The sequence below is a fragment of the Geotrypetes seraphini genome, chromosome 12 (assembly GCF_902459505.1).
Source record: "Geotrypetes seraphini chromosome 12, aGeoSer1.1, whole genome shotgun sequence".
NCBI lineage: Eukaryota > Metazoa > Chordata > Amphibia > Gymnophiona > Dermophiidae > Geotrypetes > Geotrypetes seraphini.
Window position 1 is genome coordinate 1,461,130 of NC_047095.1, and position 23,599 is coordinate 1,484,728.

A 23,599-nucleotide genomic window follows, 5' to 3' on the forward strand; every position below is an offset into this window, starting at 1 on the left:
AGTACTATAATTTTAATGGAAAACTTCCCCACATAACGTACGACTACACTGTGCCCAGGACTCCGACACTCCGTACCCAACTTGACGCCATGACTGGGGGTTCACTCCCTTATTCTCACTATCCTGAATCCAGCCATGACAATCCAGATCCAAGGGTCCCAGATTCTGGCAGAGCGCATGGTTACAATGGCACTTGGGCATCACAGGACAATGAGGATAACAGCTTCGTGCCGGGAGATGTGGATTTCCAGAATCTGGGCTTTGTGTGGAAGAACTCCACGGTAAAGGCTGGAGACTGGGTCTGGGGAGGGGAGGACACTTTTGATGCCTTTTCAATCCGAAGCAATTACCATGAGACTGGAGAAGCCGAACAGGAAGAGAAGGTGAAGGCAGGCGGGAATAGAAAATCGCTAGGTAAGAATTTTCTCGTGATTTAGAGCTCCTTTTACAAAGGTGGCGTTAGGGCCTTAACACGCAGAATAGCGCGCGCTAGCCGCTAGTGCCTCCTTTTAAGCAGGCGGTAATTTTTCAGCTAGAGCGCACACTAATCTTATGCGTGCGCTAAAAACGCTAGCGCACCTTAGTAAAAGGAGCCCTTAATGTTTTTTGGCAGTTGCTGTTCAGGAATTGAATGGAGTTGAGAAGCAGCCGATTAGCTAGAGTGGTGGGCTGAGAACTTGAGGAAGCCAGGATTCCATTTTTGCTTCTCCCTCTGAGCACCTTAAAACCTTGGGCAGTCACTGCACTCTCCACAAAGATTTTTTTTTCCCATTGTGTGTCTATGGCAGGGGTGTCAAAGTCCCTCCTTGAGGGCTGCATCCCAGTCGGGTTTTCAGGATTTCCCCAATGAATATGCATGAGATCCCTCCTCGAGGGCCACAAAATCCTTGGATTGCAGCTTTCGAGGAGGGATTCTGACACCCCTGGTCTGTGGTAAAAATGCATACTGAAAAAGGGCCCTTAGATTGTAAGCCCCCTTAGGCAGGGAAATATGTACTGTACCTGAATACGTAGCTGGTCTTTGATTCAAATTTTGAAAGACAAGTAATTAAATCTAAAATCATAGGTGTAGTTTGTCTGCTTCCTGGGGGTGGGGGGGGGGGGAAGGATAGGGAGTCTTTTTTACTCCTCACCTCATATAGGGATGGCTTAGCTTTCTCCCTCCCCTCCATTTCTTTTGCTTTCACCTTTTCCTTGTGTCTCCCTTTCATCTCACTTATACTCTTCAATTTACCTCTCCGCCTCCTGAACTCACTCTACACCTTTCCACCTTTCCACACATATTCTTCCTCCCCAGCTCTTCATAATTTTCTCATCCTTCACCTCTTCCTCACCTCTCCCTCCTTGCATCCTTCCTCCACACTACCTTCTTTCTACTTCCCACTCATGTTTCATTCCCACTCCTCTCAGTAATTTTTCCACCTTTCTCATCTCTCTCCTTCCCCCGCCTTCACCCTCCCTTTTATCTTAATTTTTTTCCATCTTTTCTTTCCACCCATTATTTCTTTTCTTCTCATTACTTACAACCTACCTTCTATCCCTCCCCTCTTTCATCTTCCACCTCCCCAATACTTCTTCTCTATTTTTCTTCCTGGCACTCTCAACCTCCAACCCAGGAGTGGCGAACGAGGACCGGAAACCAGTCGGGTTTTCAGGATTTCCCCAATGAATATGCATGAGATCTATTTGCATACAATGGAGGCAGTGCATGCAAATTGATCTCATGCATATTCATTGTAGAAATTCTAAAACCCTGACTGGATTGCGGCCCTCGTTCCTGCTCCAACCCCCTCTATCCTAGTGTTTCTCAACTCAGTCCTGGAGTACCCCCTTGCTAGTCAGGTTTTCAGGATATCCACAATGAATATGCATGAACTTGATTTGCATACACTGCCTCTATTATATGCAAATTTATTTCATGCATATTCATTGTGGATATCCTGAAAACCTGACTGGCAAGGGGGTACTCCAGGACTGAGTTGAGAAACACTGCTCTAGCAAACACACTCTCCATCTCTCTCTTTCCTTCCTCCACTCCTGTTGCACTTCCTCTTGGTCATCAGAACATCTTTTAATTTGAGAGGGCCACACAAACTAAGCTCTGTCCCTGCCTACCCCCCTCCCCCACCCTAGTTCTATTTGTTGAGTGAAAAAAAAAAGTGCCAGGGTTTGGTATTGACATGTGAACTGCTGCTATATGTCTCTAGTCAGTGAAAAGATAAAGAACTTCAGGTTCCTTTTACTGCTGATCTTTTGACTCTCTACCTAGCGTCAATAATTGACCCTCCACTCCTGAAATGATTTGAAATTGAGGGAACCCAAACGTCTGATCTTATCCTATCCCTCTCTTCTATATTTCAGCTTCTGAGTTGCAGCAGATTCCACTGAGCACCGTTGACTCCTATGACGTGATGCCGCCGAAGCTCTCTAAGAGCCAAAGAATGGGCACATCTAGGCTGCACTACTTTGGCAAACTTTGCAACCGTGGCCAAAGCAATGCTGCTCTTTGCAAGACACTACAGCTGCTAGTTGCCAAGCTTGCTCAGCAGAATACTTCCTTTGGGGGCTGGAGGGATTTGATGGGGGACTGGACAAAGCCAGGTGAATTACAGACAACAGGGAGGGAGAATTTCCTGGGGCACATGAAGACTGAGGTTCAGGGTGGGACCAAGGCTGAGGAGAGGAATGAAGAGGAGATAGAAGAAAACATTAACTACAGCCTGGTGGCATCAGTGGCCTACAGCTCTTCATATTCTAACTTGACAAGCCATGTAGAGCCCCTGCAGGCTCTGGACACAGAGAGGTAAGACTTGCTGCTACTATTGCAATGAGTAAAGGTAGATCTGCGCTTATTCTTCCCAATGAAGGGCATGATGGTTATACAACAAGCTTGGAGTGCACTAGTTTCTGATGCCAAAGGATACCTGACACCTTCCAGAACTGTACATGCACTTCTGCCGTCCATGTAACTGGATGCAGACTAATTTACCTGAGACCCGCTGCCTCTGTCAATATTAATGACTCTTTCTACTCTACAGGGAAACTCTCCACTTTTATTTGCATTGGGACCCTTAGCCATGTCCTTACGAATGACGAAATAAGTCCAAAGTATCATTCTAAATGGAGAAATCCATAAGATTTCATTAGAAGCGGAAAATACATTGCTTTACCTTAGTGATCTTTTGAATTCATTGCCCAAATCATTCTCAGTACTATCAATTTGGTTCCATGTCTGGTTGTACTATGAGCTTTGATAAATCTGTCATCATGCCTTGTAACTCAAACTCTCAACTGGCTTTAAATTTCCCTTTACCTCATGGCCTAATGTGGACTAACCACTTTAGATATTTAGGTATGCAAATTTTCCATTATTGCGTTCCTTACGAGCAAAAGATCTTTCAACCTAAAATTTTGGTCATTTTGGGGCTCATTTTCAAAGCATTTAGACATACATAGGTTTCTATTTTACTTTGTGTGTCTTAATGCTTTGAAAATGAGTCCCTTTTTTTCATAGTTAGGAAGAATTAACATTTACAATTTTTTTTTAATCTCCAAGATTCTGTTTTTATTTATGAGCTTACATTCTCAGAAGCTTTTTGTTAAGCTAAGATCATACATAGTACAATACATATATTTGGTATAACAGACCATTGGTAAAATCTAACCCAATTTTTTTTGCCTAAACAATTAAGTGGCCTAGGCCTACGGAATTTAAAATGGTATTGCTGATGGGCTGCATTTGGGTAACAATTATAACATAGAAGAATTCCAATATAAACAAGGTCATACACGTTTAAATCATAAATACATATCTGAAAATATACATTTATAAATAAGGTTAAAATGATAAATAATGTAAAAACATGCAATAAAGTTTACCAGTACAAAAGTGAAGGAGGGTGAACTACAATCTTTAAAGAAAATAGAGATACATTTAGGGAAAAAACAACTTGAGGGTAATAAAAATAATCTTGAAAGCATGGCTAAGCCTGGAGGAGAAGGTAAAGAAGATTGCGACCTATACGTAAAGTCTGATGAAAATTAGGTATTAGAGCATATACATATAAAGGACAGCTACATATTTATCAATAAAATGTGTGCTCACAAAGAATTAAAAGTGACCATGAAAATATAATAATAATAACAGGACCGTGAAGTTCTATGCCAGGGGTAGGGAACTCCGGTCCTCGAGAGTCGTAATCCAGTCGGGTTTTCAGGATTTCCCCAATGAATATGCATTGAAAACAGTGCATGCAAATAGATATCATGCTTATTCATTGGGGAAATCCTGAAAATCTGACTGGAATACGGCTCTTGAGGACCGGAATTCCCTACCCCTTTTCTATGCGGTTTACAATGGTTAAAAGATGTTACAAATTAATTAGACTTAACAAGGTTAGAAGCTAGTTATTAACAGCGCTAGAGATCAGTTATTGTGGAGTAGGATTGTACAGGTTAGTTGCCTAAATAGTTCAGGAACAGGTATGTTTTTAGGTGTTTAGGTGACTACATGCACAAATAAAAATACATAGGCAGTAATCATCTAATATAATAAAAGCATAAGTGCACATGCGCACTCCCACCCGCGTGTTCCGTTTTCCGTGCGCTGTAGGGTCCCGCAGGTAGGAGTGCGCATGTGCGCTTAAGCGGAGGCTGGCGGCTGCGGTGGCTCTTGGCGGCTGCAGGCCGCGGCGGCTGTTGTCAGTTGTCAGCGGAGGCCAGATGCAAGGTAAGGGGTACTGCTGGACAGGGGAACAGACTTGGGGGGGGGGGGGGTAGAAAAAGGAAGGGAGGCCTGGACGAGTAACTGTGGTATGCCAGAATAACCGGGGTACCAGCAGGGCATGGAAAAGCTACAAAATAATTGGTGTACCAAGGTTCATTCAAGCAAAGCCATCATGCAAATTGCAAGTGAGTTGCGTGCAAAGAAATAATAAGAAAGCCCTACTCCAATGAGATATGCGGAGAGTTAAAAGAATATGCAATGTAACACAAGAATTATAGGGATTAATAGGGGGAACCATGCTACCAGAAGGGTATCATATGAAAGTACAGCTACTCACAATAGTAGCACATGGAGGTACAACCAGTCAGAGAGAAAAAAATAAAAAGCCAAATTGGAGGCCTACTGCTGGACAGGGGGACAAGAAAGAGGTGCTGATGGAAGGGGAAGAGACGGGGGGAGGAAGAAAAAGGAAGGGAGGCCTACTGCTGGACAGGGAGACAGGAAAGAGGTGCTGATGGACAGGGGAAGAGACGGGGGGGAGGAAGAAAAAGGAAGGGAGGCCTACTGCTGGATAGGGAGACAGGAAAGAGGTGCTGATGGAAAGGGGAAGAGACGGAGGGGGAAGAAAAAGGAAGGGAGGCCTACTGCTTGACAGGAAGACAAGAAAGAGGTGCTGATGGACAGGGGAAGAGACGGGGGGAAGAAAAAGGAAGGGAGGCCTACTGCTGGACAGGGGGACAGGAAAGAGGTGCTGCTGGACAGGGGGGAGATAAAAAAAAGGGAGAAGGGCTGCTGCTGGATAAGGGGAGCAGTGAAGGGGTGGTGGTGGACACAGGGAAGTTAAAAGGAAGGGAGAATGGGTGGACAGCCAAGGAAAAAGAAAGACAGAAATACAGAAAGTGGCTAAGGAGAGAGAGAGAGAGAAAGAAAGAAACACAGACACACCACACATATTCTAGCACCCGTTAATGTCATATAGTGCAGATTAATTGTCTAGTTTCACGTTCATTTTTTATTCTTCATGAGCACACACATTTTAATGATAAATATGTAGCTGTCCTGTATATAAGTTCTTTATTACCTGTCTTTAAATTATATATCATATTGGGGTCCTTTTACTAAGGGACTGTTTTACAAAGCTGCGCGGTAACGGCCCAGAAGCCCATAGAGATTTAAAGGGCTTCGGGGCAGTTACTGCGTGGCAGCCGCTTTGTAAAACAGGCCCTAAGTTTCCAATGCCAAAGGATACCAGGACGCTAAATGTTAAGGACGCCTATAGAATATAATGGGCGCCTTAGCATTTAGCGCGTGCAAATCTTTAGCGCATGCTAAATCGATTAGCATGTGCTAAATTAGTTAGCACACCTTAGTAAAAAAGCCCCATTATTTGTTGTTCTATTTATTGTTTTAACCTTATATTTATAAATGTATATTTTGAGATATGTATTTATGATTGAAATGTGTATATGACCTTGTTTTGATTATGATTTATCTACGTTACAGTTAGCCCCGACGCAGCCTGTGGGCGAAACTTGGCCATGACAGGTCATTGGTGCAATAAATCAAACTTCTTTCTATTTAATTTATCTGCTTTTTAGTTTGTTGCTCTACAGTACTTGCGGCAGATCTTTGCCCCATTTTTGTCTGTATTACAATGGTATTGCTGAACAGCCTGTTTAAAAGCACTTCCTTGGGTAAAATGATTTATTTATTGATTGGGATTTACCGTATACACTTCTCCCTCTGAATCCACGGGTTTAGAACCTGCAGATTTAGTTATTCGTGATTTTTTTTGCCCCGGAACTGCCCCTAGTTTTTATGGGTGAATCACTGCGTCCCAGACCTCCCCAGACCTTACCTGGTGGTCTAGGGGTGACGCGAGGCAGGAGCAATCATCCTACACTCCTGCTCTGTACAGAGCTGTCATCAACAAATGGCTGCCGTGAGTTCCCGTGGTCTCGCAAGACTACAACGGGAAATCACGGCAGCCATTTTTTATGACGGCTCTGCACGGGGCAGGAGCGTAGGAAGATCGCTCCTGCCCCGCGTCACCCCTAGACCACCAGGTAAGGTCTGGGGAGGTCCGGGACGCAGGAGGGAGGCGGGGTTGGGTCAGAGTCGGCCCTAAAAGTTATTTGCGGTTCCTCAATATTCACGGGCCGGCTCTGCCCCTAACCGTCGTGTGTATGGAGGATGAAGTGTATACTTGAAGGGGGGGAAAAAGGATGACTCGAAAATAAACCAAGTTTAGAAACTTGAGTTATCACTGTAAGCCAATCTATAAAGACTAGACATTTTTGCCATAAGTTTTAATGCATTATTTAACTTTACAATGTCTCCTTTTAACCTCTTTGCTTCCCTGACACAAACCTTAACAACAGAAAAAAGTTTTCGAATATAATACTACACAAGACTAATGAATAAAAGCCACAAATCACAAAGATAAAATCAAGCAATATAGCAATTAAACATAGTAAACATAGTAGATGACGGCAGATAACGACCCGAATGGTCCATCCAGTCTGCCCAACCTGATTCAATTAAAATTTTTTTTTATTTTTTTTTCTTCTTAGCTATTTCTGGGCGAGAATCCAAAGCTTTACCCGGTACTGTGCTTGGGTTCCAACTGCCGAAATCTCTGTTAAGACTTACTCCAGCCCATCTACACCCTCCCAGCCATTGAAGCCCTCCCCTGCCCATCCTCCTCCAAACGGCCATACATAGACGCAGACCGTACAAGTCTGCCCAGTAACTGGCCTAGTTCAATCTTTAATATTATTTTCTGATTCTAAATCTTCTGTGTTCATCCCACGCTTCTTTGTACTCAGTCACAGTTTTACTCTCCACCACCTCTCTCGGGAGCGCATTCCAGGCATCCACCACCCTCTCCGTAAAGTAGAATTTCCTAACATTGCCCCTGAATCTACCACCCCTCAACCTCAAATTATGCCCTCTGGTTTTACCATTTTCCTTTCTCTGGAAAAGATTTTGTTCTACGTTAATACCCTTTAAGTATTTGAACGTCTGAATCATATCTCCCCTGTCTCTCCTTTCCTCTAGGGTATACATATTCAGGGCTTCCAGTCTCTCCTCAAACGTCTTCTGGCGCAAGCCTCCTATCATTTTCGTCACCCTCCTCTGGACCGCCTCAAGTCTTCTTACGTCTTTCGCCAGATACGGGGACGGACAACCTGTACCCCAGGGTGCTTAGGGAGCTGAGTGATGTCTTGGCGGAGCCACTGTCCGCGCTCTTCAACCTCTCCCTGAGTACAGGCAGCGTCCCGTTGGACTGGAGGACGGCTAACATCATTCCACTCCACAAGAAAGGCTCAAAGATGGAGACAGCAAACTACAGACCAGTGAGTCTAACATCGATAGTGAGCAAACTAATGGAAACTCTAATCAAAGACCAATTAGATAAGATCCTGGATGAGGAGAATCTACGGGATCCCCGACAACATGGATTTACTAAGGGGAGATCCTGCCAATCCAACCTGATCAGCTTCTTTGACTGGGTAACGGGGAAGCTGGATATAGGGGAGTCCCTGGACATCGTGTACCTGGACTTTAGCAAAGCATTCGATAGCGTACCACACCGCAGGTTACTGAGCAAGATGAGTTCTATAGGATTAGGTAACACATTGACAAAATGGGTTGGGAGCTGGCTTGGAGGTAGGCTCCAAAGGGTGGTGGTGAACGGCACCCCCTCCGAAATGACGGAGGTGATTAGTGGAGTACCACAGGGCTCAGTCTTGGGCCCAATCCTATTCAACATCTTTATAAGAGACTTGGCAGAAGGGCTTCGAGGTAAAATAACATTATTCGCCGATGACGCCAAACTGAGTAATGTAGTGGGCAAATGCACAACAGACGAAGATTCAGTGCCCGACAACATGATGCACGACCTACTCCTACTGGAGCGATGGTCTAGGACATGGCAACTCAACTTCAATGCCAAAAAATGCAAAGTTATGCACCTGGGCAGCCAGAATCCATGCAAGTCTTATACCCTTAATGGCGAGATCCTAGCAAAAACGGTAGCAGAACGAGACTTGGGGGTAATCGTCAGTGAGGACATGAAGTCTGCCAATCAAGTGGAGCAGGCTTCGTCCAAGGCAAGACAAATCATGGGCTGCATACGAAGGGGTTTCGTCAGTCGTAAGGCGGAAGTCATTATGCCATTGTATAGATCCATGGTGAGGCCCCACCTGGAATACTGTGTGCAATTCTGGAGGCCGCATTATCGCAAGGATGTGCTGAGACTGGAGTCGGTGCAAAGAATGGCCACCCGGATGGTCTCGGGACTCAAGGATCTACCATACGAAAAACGGCTTGACAAATTACAGCTATACTCGCTCGAGGAGCGCAGAGAGAGGGGGGACATGATCGAGACGTTCAAGTATCTTACGGGCCGCATCGAGGCGGAGGAAGATATCTTCTTTTTCAAGGGTCCCACGACAACAAGAGGGCATCCGTTGAAAATCAGGGGCGGGAAACTACGAGGTGACACCAGGAAATTCTTTTTCACTGAAAGAGTGGTTGATCGCTGGAATAGTCTTCCACTACAGGTGATTGAGGCCAGCAGCGTGCCTGATTTTAAGGCCAAATGGGATCGGCACATGGGATCTATTCACAGGGCAAAGGTAGGGGAGGGACATTAAGGTGGGCAGACTAGATGGGCCGTGGGCCCTTATCTGCCGTCTATTTCTATGTTTCTATGTTTCCAAAACTGAACACAATACTCCAAGTGGGGCCTCACCAATGACCTGTACAGGGGCATCAACACCTTCTTCCTTCTACTGACTACGCCTCTCTTTATACAGCCCAGAATCCTTCTGGCAGCAGCCACTGCCTTGTCACACTGTTTTTTCGCCTTTAGATCTTCGGACACTATCACCCCAAGGTCCCTCTCCCCGTCCGTGCATATCAGCTTCTCTCCTCCTAGCATATACGGTTCCTTCCTATTATTAATCCCCAAATGCATTACTCTGCATTTCTTTGCATTGAATTTTAGTTGCCAGGCATTAGACCATTCCTCTAACTTTTGCAGATCCTTTTTCATATTTTCCACTCCCTCTTCGGTGTCTACTCTGTTACAAATCTTGGTATCATCTGCAAAAAGGCACACTTTTCCTTCTAACCCTTCAGCAATGTCACTTACATACATATTGAACAGGATTGGCCCCAGCACCGAACCCTGAGGGACTCCACTAGTCACCTTTCCTTCCTTCGAGCGACTTCCATTAACCACCACCCTCTGGCGTCTGTCCGACAGCCAGTTTCTGACCCAGTTCACCACTTTGGGTCCTAACTTCAGCCCTTCAAGTTTGTTCAACAGCCTCTTATGAGGAACTGTATCAAAGGCTTTGCTGAAATCCAAGTAAATTACATCTAGCATATGTCCTCGATCCAGCTCTCTGGTCACCCAATCAAAAAATTCAATCAGGTTCGTTTGGCACGATTTACCTTTTGTAAAGCCATGTTGCCTCGGATCCTGTAACCCATTAGATTCAAGGAAATACACTATCCTTTCTTTCAGCAACACTTCCATTATTTTTCCAACAACTGAAGTGAGGCTCACCGGCCTGTAGTTTCCTGCTTCATCCCTGTGACCACTTTTATGAATAGGGACCACATCCGCTCTCCTCCAATCCCCAGGAATCACTCCCGTCTCCAGAGATTTGTTGAACAAGTCTTTAATAGGACTCGCCAGAACCTCTCTGAGCTCCCTTAGTATCCTGGGATGGATCCCGTCTGGTCCCATCGCTTTGTCCACCTTCAGTTTTTCAAGTTGCTCATAAACACCTTCCTCCATGAACGGCGCAGAATCTACTCCATTTTCTCGTGTAACTTTGCCAGACAATCTCGGTCTTTCTCCAGGATTTTCTTCTGTGAACACAGAACAGAAGTATTTGTTTAGCACATTTGCTTTCTCCTCATCACTCTCCACATATTTGTTCCCAGCATCTTTTAGCCTAGCAATTCCATTTTTTATCTTCCTCCTTTCACTAATATATCTGAAAAAAATTTTATCTCCCTTTTTTACATTTTTAGCCATTTGTTCTTCCGCCTGTGCCTTCGCCAAACGTATCTCTCTCTTGGCTTCTTTCAGTTTCACCCTGTAGTCCTTTCTGCTCTCCTCTTCTTGGGTTTTTTTATATTTCATGAACGCCAACTCTATCGCCTTTATTTTCTCAGCCACTAGGTTGGAGAACCATATCGGCTTCCTTTTTCTCTTGTTTTTATTGATTTTCTTCACATAAAGGTCCGTAGCCATTTTTATCGCTCCTTTCAGCTTAGACCACTGTCTTTCCACATCTCTTAAGTCCTCCCATCCTAACAGCTCTTTCTTCAGGTACTTTCCCATTGCATTAAAGTCCGTACGTTTGAAATCTAGGACTTTAAGTATCGTGCGGCCGCTCTCCACTTTAGCCGTTATGTCAAACCAAACCGTTTGATGATCGCTACTACCCAGGTGAGCACCCACTCGAACATTAGAGATACTCTCTCCATTTGTGAGGACCAGATCCAATATCGCTTTTTCCCTTGTGGGTTCCGTCACCATTTGTCTGAGCAGAGCCTCTTGAAAGGCATCCACAATCTCCCTACTTCTTTCCGATTCCGCAGACGGAACATTCCAGTCCGCATCCGGCAGGTTGAAATCTCCCAACAGCAGAACCTCCTCTTTCCTTCCAAACTTTTGGATATCCACAATCAGATCCTTATCAATTTGCTGCGATTGAGTCGGAGGTCTGTAGACTACATCCACGTAGATAGAAGTTCCATCTTCTCTTTTCAGAGCAATCCATATCGCTTCTTCCTCTCCCCAGGTCCCTTGCATTTCGGTCGCTTGGATATTGATCTTTACATAGAGAGCTACTCCTCCACCTTTATGACCATCTCTGTCCTTCCTAAAAAGATTATATCCCGGTATGTTTGCATCCCATCCATGTGATTCACTGAACCATGTCTCTGTGATAGCAACAATATCTAGATCTGCCTCTAATATCAGGGCTTGCAGATCATGAACTTTGTTGCTTAGACTGCGAGCATTTGTGGTCATCGCTTTCCAGCTATTTTTCAGCGATAATCTCCTTTTTCGTATGGATTTTTGTGTCGTTTCACTTTCCGTTGCAATACTAAGAAATGAGTTGCTGATATTGCTTATGTTGCAGCCTTTACTACTATCACATCTTTTTTTTTGCCGGGGGTGGTCTCTATAATTGTCCTTCGTACATACACCACCCCCACCTTCTAGTTTAAATGCCTAGAAAAATATTGTCTAAATTTCTCTGCAAGGTTTCTTTTTCCTGCTGTAGTAATATGTAGCCCATCAGTGCAATATAGCTTCTTGTCCTTCCATGTATTTCCCCATCCTCCTATGTACCTGAAGCCTTCTTGATGACACCAGGCTCTGAGCCATCTATTAAAGTCCTCTGTGTTTTTCACTCTTTGCTCTCCTTTTCCATATGCAGGCAGTATTTCAGAAAAAGCTAAAGTCTTTACAAAAGGTTTCACGCCCTCACCAAGCTCCCGAAAAGCTTTCTGTGCTGCAAGTGTGGAGTTGTTGGCCAGGTCATTTGTTCCCAGATGGATAACAACATTAGTGTTAAAATCCTTAGTTTATTCCTTAATTATAGTCAGTATTTGCCTGGAACTCCTGGTAGCTGAGGATCCTGGAAGACATTTCACTATTTTGGTCTCCTCGCCCTGTGTTCCAAGGTTAATGCCTCTGATGATGGAATCCCCCAACAGTAATAGTTTTCTGTTTTTGGCTTTTTTATTTGTACTTAGGGTGCTCTTGTTCTCTTGAGTTTCCTTCATTGGTTCAAGTCCCACCTCCCTTCTGTTTTCCTGAGTATCGCAGTGCACTAGTGGAGCGAAGGAATTCTGTAGAGGTAATATTAGTGAAGGTGGATGTTTCTGTGTTATATGTCACAGTCTTCCTGAGCCTGCTGTGACCCATTTATTCCTGGGCTGTTTTATTCTTTGAGGTAGAGGTGGTAAGTTGGTATGATTTTGTGGAGTGATGGAAGCTGCTTTAATTGTATTCAATTCCTGTTTAAGTTTGCAGAGCTCCTCCTTAATACCGGCAAGTTGAAGACAGATGGGGCAAGCCTTAAGCCTCCAAATAGTATGTCTTGGAATTAAAGCACTACAGTGATTGCATAGAATAAAGGTCATCTTGATTGGTTGTGAAGTGACTTGATTTGAGTAGTCCTGATTATATGGGTCTCTATATATGAATAGTGGTCCCTGGGGTTGGTGGGACTATAAGTAAGACTACAAGTAAAGCAGAAATATAGGCTCTATACCACCTAAAACCCAGTATTTTAAACAAAACTGCAGGTTCTATCAGTGCTACCCTAAAACACAGGATTTATAACAGATTTTCCCTACTTTAGTCACCTTGAGCCACAGGCACCAGAAATATAGGCTCTATACCACCTAAAACACAGTATTTTAAACAAAAATGCAGGTTCTATCAGTGCTACCCTAAAACACAGGATTTATAACAGGATTTTCCCTACTTTAGTTACCCTGAGCCACAGGCACCAGAAATATAGGCTCTATACCACCTAAAACACAGTATTTTAAACAAAAATGCAGGAAGAGGAAATAAGATTTAACAGAGGAAAGAGAAGGATTTATTTTTTTGTGCTTTTTTATATTTTTTTTTTAGTAAGAAACAGGGAGGAGAAGAGAAATTAAGCAGATATAATGCTGAAAACCAGTGAAAAGAGCAGAATATGAAATGCTGAGTAACTTAGCTTTTAGAAGTTCACAGGGCAGCCTTGTTTCAGCAATGTCCCAAAGATAATTAGCTCCTCTTTTACAAAGGTGCGCTAAGCTTTTTCACGTGCGCTAAATATTAGCATGCGCTAAACGCTAATGTGTGCATGTTATCCTATGGACGCGTTAGCAGTTAGCGCAAGCGTTGATTTAGCGTGTGCTAAATCCACGCTAAATAGCTTAGTGTGCCTTTGTAAAAGAGGGCCTTAATGTTTAGCATAGCTAAAACATAAATTAAAAATAATAATATTACAGTATATAATAAATACAATAACTATAAGAATAACCACAATACTAGCAGATAAATGCTAAAAAGACATTAATTAACAAAGCCAATTATTCTGCATAGTGCAATACTTGAATCACAGATCCAAACCCTTTTTTCCATCTAATCTATAATAATATAAATCAAAATACCCTCTCTTTGAAGATTACATTCCCGCCCCCACTCTTAACTGGCATCTCTGTTCCCGATCCCGACTGACTGGCACTTCAGTCCTACTATCTCCCTACCTGCTAACCTGCACCCCTGCACTTGTTTTCACCCCTTCAGTGCTACCACCTCCTTACCACTAACCAGCACTTCTGTTCCCGACCCCGCCTGATTGGCATTTCAGTCCTAATACCTCTCTACCCGCAAACCTACACTTGTTTTCACAACTGCCTGACTGACACCTCAGTGCTACCACCTCCCCACTTACAAGAATTCTGCTGGCTCCTTTCCTTTCCGAGATTCTGCGCAAATCTCCTTTCCGAGATCATGCGCAAATGCACAAGGCCCCACTCCAGCCCAACACACAGCATTAGCCTCAGGTTCAGACAGGAAAAGAACTGTGCCGGTAAGAACAGTGCCGGTAGGCTGGGAGGAGAGACAGATGTATCGGTCATCAGGTGGGAAGGTGGTAGCACTGAAGTGCCCATTGGGCAGGTGTGAAAACAAGCACAGATTAGTGGGTAGGGAGGTAGTAGGACTGAAAGTGCCGGTCAGGGTCGGGAACAGAAGTGCTGGTTAGTAATGGGGAGGGGATGTAATCTTCAGAGGGAGGAAGCAAGAAAGATCAAGACTCAACTATAAATTGAGACCTTAATTTTTGGCCTTTTTTTTTTTGACCCCAAGTATTTATGGTGGTAATTGCCTTTATGAAGAGATTCACCCAAGGCGGTGTACAGCAGGTATAATTCAACATAAAACTTACAATTTTAATGTGTTGGGTGGGGGAGGATGGGTTGGGTAGGGTGGAGGGGGATATATGTCTGCAACTATTGTGATAATATTATGTTGGCCTCCATTGTGTATTGTGCAGTATCCTTACTTGTTTAATGGGTCAGCAATGGGGTACTGTGGGGGAGGGGCAGGGTGGTGGGTTGATGAGAAATGTTGATGACCACGGTTACATTTTATAATTTTGCTGTATGATTTGGTGTTTTGTATAGTTATCAATAAGAATTGTTTTCTACTAAAACTTACAATTTTGTTGGCAGCATAACAGTAATAAAAAGACCAAATAAAAACATAAATACGATGGATGAGGTAAAGTCAAAATTAGTAAATTGAAACGTATTAATAGGACTACTATGAAACAGTTAAAAAAAAATGCTTAACCACTGAAATTCAAATAAGAGCTACATAATACATACTATAAGGGAGACATGATACTTATGAAGCATATAATAAACACAAATCGTAACATTCAAATAACAAAAATATGATGCTAATGTGTTTCTATAATATAGCTTATCATATAGCCGAGGAGTTAAATGCAGATATTAGATGGACAAGATGGGTGGTACAGTGTGCGTTAGGATAAACAGATGGGAGGCTGAACTCGAGGAAAGTTGTTCATACAGAAGCAAGGTATAAGGAACTGATTTAGTTAGTGTTTAATTAAGCAATCTCACTGGGTTAGACTAGGAGTCACTTATTTACCCCCGTACCAGACATGGGCAACTGCGATCCTCGAAGGCCGGAATCCAATCGGGTTTTCATGATTTCCCCAATGAATATGCATGAGATCTATTTGCATGCACTGCTTTCAATGCATATTCCTTGGGGAAATTCTGAAAACCCGATTGGATTCCGGCCCTCGAGGACTGCAGTTGCCCATGTCTGCCCTATACCCTTCTAACTTATGTGTTCTCTGATAACCTAATTGGTCTTCTGCACTTTGTAATCATCTCTTCTCGTCTTCGGTTCTTAGAAGAAAATTTGCCTTCTGAAGTCTATCCCCCTCTTCTGTGAAACCATGCTCGCGGTTTTTAGCGCAGAGAGCTGCCCTGCTCCTGACACTCATAGGAACTCAATGAGAGTCAGGAACAGTGCGGGCCATTCAGCGTGGCTCTCTCTGCGCTAAAAAGCACTAGCGCGGTTTCGTAGAAGAGGGGGGTATACCTCCTACCTTTACTACTATTACACCTCTTCTAGCTAATCTTCATGTACGAACATTGGGCTAACCTCTAGATTTAGTTAATTTTCCCTTGGCTAATTTGTTGATTAAATGGTCATCGAAGGACACTTTCTGAAAATGTCCATTCATTCAGTTTTAAACTCTCACTTTTTCAATATTTTCAAATTCTTCATGGCTATTCCAATAGAAAATATAACTCGCCAACAACGATTCTTTGAGGAAATCATATTCAAACATGTGTCTCTCAAGAATTTTATCGCATGTCTTCTTTTTAAATGTATTTTCTTAATTCTCACACAATGATTTCACTATATGGATCTCTGGGAAGAGCTTATAGGGGGAAAGCTTATTGAAAAGTTCTGGACTATGATATGGTCCTCTAGTTTTCATTCGTTAATCTCATTGTCATTGGTTAATACACAACTGAAAGTCATATACTTTGCTTACCTTACATCAAAATGAATTCATAAATGGCAAGTGCAGTCTTCTCCTCTGTGCTGGAGAGGCTGGGATACTTTGGGGGATATTGCACATGTATGTGATGGAAATGCCCATATGTTCAATCTCTTTGTAAAATGGTCACTACATGCATCATGACCATAGTTCAAAAAGAAATCCCACTAGCTCCAGCCTTAATTATATTAGGAATGCCACCAAAGCACTTTAAGAACATAAGAATTGCCGCTGCTGGGTCAGACCACTGGTCCATCATTCACAGCAGTCTGCTCACACGGCGGCCCTTAGGTCAAAAACCAGTGCCCTATGTGAGTCTAGCCTTACCTGCGTACGTTCTGGTTCAGCAGGAACTTATCTAACCTTATCTTGACTCCCTGGAGGGTGCTTTCCCCTATAACAGCCTCTGGAAGAGCATTCCAGATTTTTACCACTCTCTGGGTGAAGAAGAACTTCCTTACGTTTGTACGGAATCTATCTTCTTTTAACTTTAGAGAATGCCCTCTCGTTCTCTCCATCTTGAGAGGGTGAACAATCTCTTTCTCTACTAAGTCTATTCCCTTCATTATCTTGAATGTATTGATCATGTCCCCTCTCAGTCTCCTCTTTTCAAGGGAGAAGAGGGCCAGTTTCTCTAGCCTCACATTGTACAGCAACTCCTCCAGTCCCCTAACCATTTTTGTCGCTCTTCTCTGGACCCTTTCAAGTAGTACTATGTCCTTTTTCATGTACGGTGGCCAGTGTTGGATGCAGTATTCCAGGTGGGGGCGCACCATGGCCCAGTACAGCGGCATGATAACCTTCTCCAATCTGTTTGTGATCCCCTTCTTAATCATTCCTAGCATTCTGTTCGCCCTTTTCACCACCACCGCGCATTGCGCGGACGGCTTCATTAACTTGTCTACAAGTACTCCCAAGTCTCTTTCCTGGTGGCTCTCTCCGAGTACAGCACCAGACATCCTGTATTTGTGCTTATGATTTTTGTTACCGACATGCATCACCTTGTACTTATCCATGTTGAACCTCATTTGCCATTTCGCAGCCCATTCCTCGAGTTCATGTATGTCTTGTTGTAGGTCTTTGCAATCCTTCTGTGTCCTCACTACTCTGAACAACTTTGTATCGTCTGCAAATTAAATCACCTCACTCATCATACCAATTTCCAGGTCGTTTATAAATATGTTGAAGAGCACGGGCCCAAGCATCAAACTCTGTGGCACTCCACCCGTGACGCTTTTCCAGTCCGAGTATTGTCCATTTATCCCCCACTCTCTGTTTCCTGTTTCCTTTGAGGATTTAGATTTGGTCAGACAATTATTTCTTATAGCCAAAGTTTGTATTGAGCAAAAATGGATCCTATTTTACATTCTAAATACTTTTGGTTAGATAAGGTTTGGCGGATAGCTGGCAAGGAAAAGCTGGGTTGGCTCCAGAAAGGTAAACCATGGAAATTTACTCAGGGCCCGATGCTCAAAAGCTTACCATAGAAGTAAGACTGGTTATAGTCTCCAGTGCACAGAAGGGTTCTTGGGGGCTTTTACGTATCACAATAGCAGCCACCGAGAATCCTATGCAAATGCATTACAAGGAGCTCATTAGTATTAAAATGAGCACTCCGTGTAATGCATGGCAGGAAAGCCCACCTTTCAGTGGTCAAAATTTTCCAGCAGGTCTGGAGCTGTCGGTAGCTTGAATTTTGCTTGAATAGGAGCTGTTTATAGTTTATACATGTTTTATGTGCATGTGTGTCATACAGCTAACAGCGGAACACAAAACATGCATGACAGTTGTGCCCAAATTACACTGTGAAACTAAAAAACCCCCCCAAAAACCCTTCTGAACTTGCTGCTGTATTTTGCCCTTGTTGCTGCTTACCGGAGCTCTGTGTTCACAGTCCTACACTGTTCTAGGCCTGTGCACAAAAGCTATGGTCTTGTTTGTAGGCCCCAGGCACGGCTCCTCCCCCTTTCACCGCAGTACTCAGCTCAAATAGTGCATAATTTTCATGCTATTTGTACTGAGCATCGCCTGGAAAATGAAACATGATCCCAACCCAGTGTTCAGGTTTCTGGAGCTCTGTGTATATGGCCTTCAATTCTGGTCACCTCTGAGTCATTCCCTTTTACACCTTTAAGACAGACAAACTATTTGGATGTTTCAGACCTTTCTAAGGGCTAGATTCACTAACCTTGTATCCGTGTCCATTTGCCTGCAGGCCGACGAATTCACTAAAGGTGCATGCAAATGGGGGCGATCGTTGGCACGCCCCCCCCCACCGACCGCATGGATCGCTAGAGAGCGATCCTTGAGCATGCGCAGACCATATTCCTTGCCTATGGATGGTTTAGAAACATAGAAACATAGAAAATTGACGGCAGAAAAGGGCCTTAGCCCATCAAGTCTGCCCACACCAATGACCCACTCCCTAACGTTTATTCCCCTAGAGATCCCACGTGAATATCCCATTTTCTCTTAAAATCTGACACGTTGCTGGCCTCAATCACCTGCTGAGGTAGCTCGTTCCAATGATCGATTACCCTTTCGGTGAAGAAGTACTTCCTGGTATCACCGTAAAATTTCCCTCCCCTGCGCATTCTCTCAGCAGGAAACTCTTTTTTTTTTAATGCAAACCCATGGTTTTAACCCGCTTTAAGCCTGCGGGTTAAAACTGCGGGGAAGGATAGGTGAGTCGGGGTTGAGCAAGGAGCAGGGCAGCCAGAGCAGGAGAATCGGGGCACAGAGCAGGGTTTTAGCACAAGCGACTGGTCTTTACCAGTCGCTAGTTTTTTTGATCGGCCAGCCAGTTGGTGTGCTAGAAGTTTTGTGAATTGCATCCTTCTTCCTTTGCATGCTGATTCCCCTCATTTGCATACACAGAGCAGGATCAGATTGGTACACAGGTTAGTGAATCGGGTAGGAAAGAAATCGGGTCGCAAAGGGCTCGCAAACCGATTGGTACACAATTGGTTTAATGCATACATCCTTTAATGTATGTTAATTGTACCACATGCTCATTTTGGTTTTAGTAGATAAGGATGGAATTTCCTTTCTTCATATCTCTTTGATTAGCTGAAGCTCTACTATAATCTTTTAATGTCATTATCTCTGACTAGTTGTTTTTTTCTTTGTTTCTTCATTGTTGGTTCCACGATTAGTGTTGAATTGCTTGTTATATAATGTAGCCTATATAGCTTATATGTACGTATTCACAATGTTGTTTTAGTGATATGCTCATAATTTGCTGCATTGTTCTTATCTCTGAAATAATAAAATTATTTGAAGCAAAGAAAAAGTATCATGTAAAACTCCCTCTCTTCTTTCTCCTTTCTCTGCTTCCATACTACTTTCCTTTGCCTTCCCCTTGTTATCTGAATTTTCATTTCAGGAGCAATTTTCAAAACAGCCTATCCTGGCAACAAAAATCTGTGGCTAATTTTAACCCACAAAACCTTGTGTAGATTTTTCAGAGATTACACCTGCGCTTTTCCTTCAAAATGTATTCACAGGTGCAGGAGTCACATGATCTTTGCTACCTCTTTTTGTGCTGCCTGAAATTGACTAGAAAATATCATATATACTTCTGAAAATGCAATGCATGCACTATATTCTAATCTCAGACATTGCCTTCCCTTAACCCAGGTAAATACTAGTCTTGTTATGGAACCCTGCGCATAGTAGAAACATAGAAACATGATGGCAGGTAAAGGCTAAGGGCTCCTTTTACTAAGCTGCGAAAGCGTTTTTAGTGCACGCAGAATTGCTAAACCCGCGCTATGCAGCTAGAACTAACGCCAGCTCAATACTAGCGTTAGCGTCTAGCGTGCACTAAGCGCGAGCTAAAACCACTATCGCAGCTTAGTAAAAGGAGCCCTAAATGGCCCATTCAGTCTGCCCATCCACATCCACTATCTCCTCTTCTCCCTAAGAGATCCCATGTGCCTTTCCCATGCTTTCTTGAATTCAGACACAGTCTTTGTCTCAACCACCTATACCAGGAGACTATTCCAAGCATCTACTATCCATTCTATAAAAGAAGTATTTCCTTAGATTATTCCTGAGCCTATCAACTTCATCCTATGCCCTCTATCAGATCTCCCCTCTCCCGCCTTTCCTCCAAAGTATATATATTGAAATCTATACATATTGAGATCTTTAAGTCTGTCCCAGTATGCCTTATGACGAAGATCACTGACCATTGTAGTAGCCTTTCTATGGACTGACTCAAACCTGTTTATATCTTTTTGAGTGTGGTCTTCAGAATTGTACTCAGTATTCTAAATGAGATCATACCAGAGTCTTATACGGGGCCATCAATACCTCCTTTTTTCTATTGGTCATCCCTCTTTCTATGTACCCTAGAATTAATCTAGCTTTCGCTATCGCCTTTTCAACCTGTTTGGCCACCTTAAGATCCGATAAGGCTTGAAATACAGTGCTCCCCTGTGAATTTGCGGTCGGCGATTCGCAGTCCTGGTCATTCGTGGTATTTTTCGACTGCGAATGACCGGGCAGGATTGGGCAGTCGGAGAGGCAGGAGAGGGCAGCCGGAGCTGTGTGTCAAAGCAGCTCCTGATTGGTGAGGCCTGACTTTAGTGCAGGAAGAGGCGGTCGGAGCATACCGCAAGTGATTTCCTTCACTCGCCGGTGCTCCGGCTGCCCTCTCCTGTCTCCCCAGCTAAAAACCTTAATCACGGTTTTTCAACATTCGCAGGGGTTCCTCGAACGGAACCCCCGCAAATATCAGGGGAGTACTGTATGTACCATTTTCTACAGGGGGCACATTTTACTTTTTGAGTTACTTTTTTATAAGTTGTTTTTAGTCTTCTTAATACACCTTTGTCCTTTTGTAATTCCCCTTATAATGTATTTTTACATTATATTTTCTCCTTCGTTCCCATTTAGCAAAAGAAGACATGTTTTACAAAATTACTTCAGCTATTACTGTGATTATCACAATGGGATACTTTTTTTTAAGCTCAAGAAGGTATTTAAGATAGGTTTAGTTAGCACGCTAGGTGTTTTATGTTTGACATATTATTTCAACTTTCTCTGGTGTTTATTTTTATGAGGTATGTACAATTCAGCCTTATTTTTTATCAGCTTCTACATATTTCACCCCTTAACCTTTGAGTCTCACAATGCCACTTTTGCACTTTTTTCTATCACTATTATATCTAAAAAATATCTTGTCTCCCCATTTTACCGTGACATCTGTTTTTTCTTTACACAGATGACTGCCTCCTACCAGATACTTTAACATCTCTAAATCTTAAAATTCTTTTAAACTGCTGGAAAGACTTAACTCGAATCTGCTACTCAAACTGGTGGAATTTGATTTGTATGACGTATAAAAAGAAAGTACCATATTTTTCATTTTATAAGACATACTTTTTCCCCCCAAAAAGTGGGTGGAAATAAGAGTGTGTCTTATGGAGCTAATACCCAACCCCAACCCTCCCCCCCTTTACCTTATTTAGTTCCTCCGGCGGTCCTGCTCTTCTTCCAGCTGACTCCCGCCAGAGTGGCGCAAAAGGCAGGCGCGCTCTTTTCACGTGCCTGCCTTGTCCCGCCCTGCTCTGTGAATGGCTGCTTTCAGGTAGGTTGGATATTCAGGATATCCACAATTAATACGCATGAGATCGATTTGCAAGCACTACCTCCATTGTATGCAGATGTATCTTATGTATACTCATTGCAGATATTCTGAAAACCTGACCTACCTATGGCACTCAAGGGCTAGAGTTGCCTATCCGTGCAAGGAAAGTAAGCGTCTACTTCTATTTATAGAATAGTTGCACATTATTACCCTTTTCTTGTAATCTTCTTATTTTGTCTTATTCTTCTCCCAGAGTCTTCTGCAATGCCATGTTCTCATTCTTTGTTTTTTATTCTGCTCCTTTATTTATAGCAATGAATTTGATGCGAGTCCCTTTGGTCGGGACATTAGCCTGGCAGACATGTACCGTTGGAAGGTCTCAGCTTATGCTCCTTGTAGTTCCACATGCACCTCAGGTACAGTAGAGCATATATTAGATGGTTATACTCCTTGTAACTCCTCAGATACAGTAGAGCCATCATTAGGTTCTGGTTATGCTCCTTATAACCTGATGAGGCATTGTCAGTTGAGCATTATGAAGAGAAGGAATTATATTCTAGCCCTTTTGCACTGTTCTGTACCTCTCATTGTAGATGTGTTTGGTCAGGAAATGGGTCTTTGTATGAACATAATTGCTATTCACAAGATATAAATTGCTTTGTTGACTTTGTCGAACTGAGATCACTTTAGAAATGGTTCTTGGTCTGGTGACCACTGCATGGCGTTAAACAAATATCTTCTCTTTATGCATATTTTCAGCAGTGTTAGACTAAAAATATATGGGCAAAGATAAATAGATAAAATATCCATTCGACTGTACAGTCTGTTCTCTATGGACACAGTTCAATGCAGACACACTGGTTAATGTTCACTGCAGGCTGCCGATCTGGAAGTGTCCTCTCAAGCTCGTCATCCTTTTATTAAGCCAGTTAGGTTCCGAGGTCTCCTTCCTGTGTTGAGCGTGCATGTCATCTCCTCAGTTTTTAAATTTTTCCATGCTGCACAGTGGATGTTGCCTTCTTACGTCGTGGAGAAGAGCTTTGAAATTCTCATAATAAAAACATAAAATTCCAATCCATTACATTGCAGTGGAAGATTCTTTTGCTGACCTAAAGGGCCTCAAGCAGGTACTAGTGGGAGTTCATATTTCTAGCATTCTGAGTGCTTCAGACCCAGTGGGTTAAGTAAAACCTTTGGTGCTCCATACTAATCCCAATTATATAGTTCAAACGATAAAAATTAAAAAAAGGAAGACAGCGCAGTCTCTTAGAACAATCTCAAAGTAAGGTTATAAAACTTTCCCATTCTGACTTACATGACTCAAGTGATAAAGCTAGTACCTCATCTATGCACTCAACGGCACAAATGTTCAGACTGCTCTACGCCTTACCCTTTGTTGGCTCTAAACCTCTACTTCCTCAGCCAGTCATTAATAAAAAGAAAACCTCAAAAAGTAATCACTCCCCATTACAAATGTCTCAAGTCTGTCCACAGACCCCCCATTTCTAATCCTGAAGCACCGTAGGTAACACAAGAAGGTAACTATTAAAAAAAATATTACAGCAACCCTTTTTACCAACTTTACAAACCCTGAACATCTACAACCTCGAGTATCATCACTTCCAC

The 23,599-nt window shown here is 43.0% G+C and overlaps 1 protein-coding gene across 6 annotated transcripts in view; it reads left to right on the forward strand.

The window, feature by feature from the left end:
* The window catches only part of LOC117346711 (ADAMTS-like protein 2), a 114,205-nt gene that overhangs the window by 73,853 nt on the left and 16,753 nt on the right, over window positions 1-23,599 (forward strand). For all 6 annotated transcript variants that reach the window (XM_033916729.1, XM_033916732.1, XM_033916728.1 and 3 more), the window contains exons 9-11: window positions 3-414; window positions 2,362-2,803; window positions 22,286-22,389. In XM_033916729.1, coding sequence (XP_033772620.1) covers window positions 3-414; window positions 2,362-2,803; window positions 22,286-22,389 — 958 coding nt within the window. The remainder of the gene's footprint in view (window positions 1-2; window positions 415-2,361; window positions 2,804-22,285; window positions 22,390-23,599) is intronic.